Below are 6,000 nucleotides of genomic sequence, written 5' to 3'. Positions count from 1 at the left end.
CTTTCCCTGAAAATTACAATTAAATGTTTGTTCAATAATATTTTAAAAAGAATAAGTCTCAAATATTAATTAATTATAATAAGTCCCCAATATTCATTCAAATTATTATATATTACACCCACAGACACTGATTCATTAAAATCTGAGAAATTACATAAATATATAGCTACCACCTGCTCCTCGATTCCACAATAGCCACTGAACCCCTTTTGTGGTCCTGGCATCCAGGAAAACTACCATTTAAAATGAGCACAATCTGTAACTAGGTCTTCTAGCATGTGAAAAGTAGTCCAGCTTTACTATCTGACCAGTACCTCATAGTGTAAATATTATTTCCCTTCTATTTTATGTGTTCAATTTAGCCTAACAGTATACCATGTCATTATTCACATATTAAGTATTTGGTTTGTGACTTGTGCAACTATGAAGTCATTTATTTGGCTGTTACATTATATTCAATGCATTGTAATAACCAAGAGATGGTATCAGGGTACTAGTTTATCACTGCAGAGCAGCTATAGCTATATGAGGTCCATTGCGCATGTCTCATCGTGGTGTTGACCCCACAACAATCCTCTCTTTGGGGTCTGGACAAATACCTGTGCCATTATGCAACTGGATGCCATGCAATCACTGGAATGTAAGAATAGTTATGGTACATAACATATAGACCACTATCAGGGCTCATTTTGTGAAATGATCTAAAGCAGTATGATCTCTTGTGTTCTATAGACATTATAGTTTTTTTGGCTCACCTTCATAGCTGTATTATAAATTTAGAAAAATTGTCCCATAGTTTTATTTGCCTCTATTCTGTTCTTTGAGTGCTACTTAATGTGATTAAAAGTCAAGTATCGCAATACAGAAACTTTTCATTGTTATTTTGTCTTTTTCCACTTAGGCAATATTTCACAAATTTCTATGATTTTGAAGATTACTTTCATAAAGAACAATTGGTCAGACTTCTAATAAATAAAAACAAATTGTCATTAATGACATATGGACACTTTTTATATGAATATTGCTACCACATGTCATTATCTTCTGATGATAGATTTATTTTTGTTTATTGTAACATTACTTAGTTAGAATATTGTGGAATGAATGGTGAAACAGAGCTCTTTGTTGATGTGCCTGGTTACCATGAATAGATCTGTTGGAATGGGTCAGGGTAATAAATAGTTTTGCAATTAAACCTCCAAAATGGCAGCATTTGGGGATCAAGCACAGCTCATATCCAAACTTCTGAAGGTCTATAAAGGCAAAGAATATTCCCTAATATTCACAACATGACATATTGTCTGTGCCATTTAACAGTCACAAATGCTGAGTGGCAAGTAATAACCACTGGGGTTTAAAAAAATGTTGTTCACCAGTAGTGACAGAGTAGCAAACTGCAAATGCAACAACTGGAGGGTCTATGTTTTTTTAATTTTTTTATTTTAACTACACAAACTTATGAAATAAAGCTTTTTAAAAGTTCACAAAAGACAATGATTTGAGAAATTCTGAGAAGTAGAAGAATATCACTCAAAAAGAGACAGCTTACTGAGTTGTCCCACATTGAACCCCAGTCTGCTCTACGTCTCGGCCAGTCAGATTATCTAAGGTCAGCTGAAACAGCATTTGAACAGGGGGAACAGTATAACTCAGCTTGTTATGTCATGTGACTGGCCGTATGGTGGTCTTAGAAGAAGGATTCCAGTGATGTCAGGTGGTGAACAGAACTTCTCTGGCATGCTCCCGCACTGCAGTTGGTCAGTCTCCCCATTCAGCCTGAGTGGGTTCCAGAACTTTCCTGTGCTGTTATAAACAGTGATTCAGTGAAATATCTATTATAGCATATGTATATTGAATTTATATTATTTTCTGAAAAAATATAAATGCAATGACCATACAATGTGATTTATTCCCGTATTCTTGCAAAGAACGCTCCTATTGCGAACACGCAGCGGAGAATTTTCCCCATCCTTTGACATGACATCTCCTCCGCAATTATCTTATTGACGAATAAATGTAATGTAATGACAAATGTCAATATCTACACAATCCTGTGTTCTGTATGTTCTCATTAAAACACAGCACACTCATTCTATTGTAGCCTATTGATACAAACTATCTTGTTCATGTCCCGTTCCTAAAATCGCCAAAATAAAAAAGCAAGTGTGATGTCTTTATTTTTTGGAAGAGTCAACACGTAGCGATTCATTCTTTGGAGAAACCTTAGAGATTGCAAGATGACCATAGTCAAACAAGTATCGGTATGAGGGACAAGGTATACTTTTCATTCGGTGGATTTACAAACAATGAAGATTGCTTACATCCCCATTCAAACTCACACTCCCCTGTCATTCCTTCCATTCCCCGAGGTCTTCGAGAAAACTGATGTCCTTTTTCTGGGACGCGCGGAATTGAGTGGGGAGACTTGGAAAGCTATGCGAAACTGATGAGTGGGTGGGTCCCAGTGCAGATTTCAAGCCCCGTGATTTGCTAATCGGAGGATTTTCCCTTGTCATTTTCCTGTACTCTTGGGGTCTGGTTTGTGGTGCTCGCCCAGCCCTCTAGACGGTGTGGCTCTCGGGGTATCGAATGCTCTATGCATTTTGATTAAAGCCCAAATACCTTCAGTCTGAAGGCTGGGCACAGGAAAGGAAGATCGGAGGGGCCTGGACTGGCTGTGTGAAGAAAAAAATACTTTTCACTTATGGCTGCTTAGAACAGATATATCACATTTTGGGATTGTGGAAGGGACTGAATTTTAGATAACTTGAAGTCGCCCAGTTTTGTTCACGGTTGTGGGCGCCGATCATGGAGATGCAAAGGTGGTCCACAAGGTGGAAAACGAAAAGGTGGCCTTTGGATTCCACTTTAACCACATTCATCACTTTTATGTTCGTTCTGCAGGCTGCCACTGTCAGAGCAGGTAAGAAATGTTAGGAAAACCAGATTCTGTAAAGTTTTAGGGAATGTCAGTCAGGCGAGGATATCATTATTGCATTCAACTAAATACAATGATAGAACTTCGGATGGGAAATTGTAACTAATGTCCGTCTCCGTGAAATTTTAGTATAATTCCGAACAGCAAAGCTTCTCTCAAATACTGTAGCCTACCTACCCCTTTAACGAATTAATTTAACAAAGCGGTTTGTGAAATGCACAAAGTGTACCACTATATGAACTACAGATAACACCGTACCGTACCTATATTCAGTTTGGAATCCAGTAGCCTACGTAGACATCTCACTGCGTCCATGTAATATTTGCATAGATAGAACCCTACATATATTTATTGAATTTAATTGTTTCTGCTAATCTCCTGTTTAAATAAATGCTTGTTTTTTATTATTTTTTTAAACATTTTTAAAATAACGAATACTGTTTTGTTTTTCTGAGTTCAGATGCTAGTCGTTCTAAAGTAGGCGTTCCACCACTTGTTTCTAGATTAGCGCTCGTCGCTGGTTAGTAGAATGTTGGTCTTTTTAATATGATGCTTAAATGTAGCATTATTGTAGCCTACGTGGCATAAGGTATTCATGATATAAACGATAGCCTACATAGGTTAATGTGTAGTTTGAATTCTTGATGACTGCTTTATTCTGATTTATTCTCAAAATAATCCCTTTGTTTGAACTGATGGTCCGTTAGGTGTGTGTGGACACGGTTAGCAAGGTGGAATCCCGCAGGGTTTTGGAGTTCTGGTTCACAGTTTGGTAAAGAATTCTGCAGTCACTGGATAGTTAGCTACCTGTCAGTTTGGATGAAATATTCAACTGACGTCTCAAATGCACCTTCATTGAACAATGGCCCAAATGTTTCATTGGGGTGTCAATCGTCGTTACGTTTTCATTCTTAGCTGTGATTACCTTTTTGTCATTTAAAAACGCGAATTCATTTTTTTTTTGTAAACTTAGTTAAAAGTTATTATAGTAATATATGTATATATTTTACCCATTTAAAACTAGTGTTATTTTACGAAATTGAATTTAAAAAGTATAAAAGACTTAATGGTGGCGAGACATTGTTCAAACGTTACTGAAATTGCGGTAGGTTGAATAACCGTGGTGATCAAAGGTAACGCTACCGCACTTCGCAACAATTTATAGCCTACATGTTTTAAGGGGATGTAGCTTCAATGGCTTTCATACTTTTTTCAACAAGACGTGGCTTTTGGAAACTTTAAGAAAACACCCGTTCGGTGGTCATAAGCAGTTACACAAACGAATGTAACAGAATTACACTACTGTAATTTTATTACATTAATAGTTCATAGTTTGACCAGATTTTGACTTTTGACTTGACTCTCGTTCAGTTGACTGCCACACACACACACACACACACACACACACACCCACACACATATATATATATATATATATATATATATGGCAGTATATATATATATATATATATATATATGGCAGTGTATATATATATATGGCAGTCAGCGCCATGGCCTCTGGGTGATATGATTAATTTAAGTGAAGTGCACCACTGGCCAAAGAGAACACCCTTTCTCCACACTGCCCCGGTTCTCACTGAAGCCCAGAGGGTGGGTGGGGAGGCTATGAGAAACATTTGACCACGTTTGGTGAATTTTACACTTTTGCTTTTGAGACTGTCATACTGCCACATTGTACGCATTCTGTAGCCCTCCAGCCAGCATGGGAATGATTCTTTCCCTTGCTTGTTTCCAGTCCAAGTACTAAGCAGTTATTTGATGTTTGACTCATTTGCACTTCCCTATTATTTTCCTGGCTTCAAAGGGCAGGCCAGTAACAAGGCCTAGCCATGTCTGCTAATAGCGTCTGTGTTACTTACTGTAAATCGTTACCAAATAAAGAAACAAGATATGTTTAATCTACAGATTTAATTTGGTTCTTAATCCATATGATGTGTCAGATTTGTAGTCTTTTCTGTGGATATTTTATATTAGGTAAAAATTCAGTACAATTCATTTTTTATTCTTCTAAACAATTCTATTTTAGATGTTAGTAGTATTTGTGTTTTGGATGCATTTTTAATTCTTAAAGATCATTGCCACTGAAGCAATGTTTTAATGCAAGATAACTTCTTATTTCTAGTATTTGTCCATGTAGGTGGCCTACGTGTGTTGCCATTGATAGAGCTTAGCTTTCTGTGTTTAGATATATATTTTTTATTGTTTTGCTTTTTCTGAAATATGCATTACTGCTCTGAAGACTATGGTGGATAAAGACAATTTGGCAAGATACCCTCTTGAGCTGGAAGTGTACAGACATGTTTTCCAACCCCTGAGGCTCAGTCGCCTCAGATCTGCATTCTTTCAAAGTACATGTACCTTTGAGAAACCTTGCTTCTTCTTCTACAAGACACACAAGGATACAGTTCTGGAATGAAGTAGGCTACACGTTGTATTCTTTTACAACAAGCCAAGTTCCACTTGCTTACCAGGCTAAATTTAGTTATACATGATACATATGTTGCATATTACACATCTTTACTTTCAAAGTACAGTATTGTATTTAGATTACAAGTCTGGGGTACCTGGGCATAAATGTGAATGGCTCCTTTCAACTATGCATTAGTGATGTTGAAATTATTAGATGACAGTATTCAAGTTTTACAGCATGGAAAATAAACTTAATTGAAAGACTAGATAGCATAGTAGTGTGCATTTAGTGTGTAAATTTGGTCAGAAAAGAGTCAAAGATAGATGGAACAGGAATGGAGAGGGAGGGAGAGAGAGTGAGATTCTGAATGAATACACTATTGGAGTCCCAGGGAGCAGCAGGTGAAAAGGTCCTTTATTTTTTCACTCCTCCTAGATCTCACAACTTGCTTTACATATTAGGAAAAGGGAACTACTGCAGCTGCAGAACTCACACTTGTGTTTTTCATGGCAGATTTATCATGTTGAAATTCATTTTTTTTTTGCACCTGACAGCAGACTCACATTTTAGTGCATGAACTGCTCGAGACACATGGCTCACTTCATCATTGTATTGAACTCTGACTGCTAAC

General features: G+C 37.0%; 1 protein-coding gene across 7 annotated transcripts in view; it reads left to right on the top strand.

Annotated features, from left to right (window-relative positions):
* Nucleotides 1-2,542: 2,542 nt before the first annotated feature.
* col11a1a (collagen, type XI, alpha 1a) overlaps nucleotides 2,543-6,000 on the top strand; it is a 93,413-nt gene continuing 89,955 nt past the window's right edge. For all 7 annotated transcript variants that reach the window (XM_064332236.1, XM_064332235.1, XM_064332231.1 and 4 more), the window contains exon 1: nucleotides 2,543-2,923. In XM_064332236.1, coding sequence (XP_064188306.1) covers nucleotides 2,809-2,923 — 115 coding nt within the window. In that variant the 5' untranslated portion in view covers nucleotides 2,543-2,808. The remainder of the gene's footprint in view (nucleotides 2,924-6,000) is intronic.

This window comes from Anguilla rostrata, chromosome 4 (assembly GCF_018555375.3).
Source record: "Anguilla rostrata isolate EN2019 chromosome 4, ASM1855537v3, whole genome shotgun sequence".
In the NCBI taxonomy this organism is placed as follows: Eukaryota; Metazoa; Chordata; class Actinopteri; order Anguilliformes; family Anguillidae; genus Anguilla; species Anguilla rostrata.
Note: the sequence above shows the minus strand (reverse complement) of the source record. Positions and strands in the feature narration are given on the sequence as shown.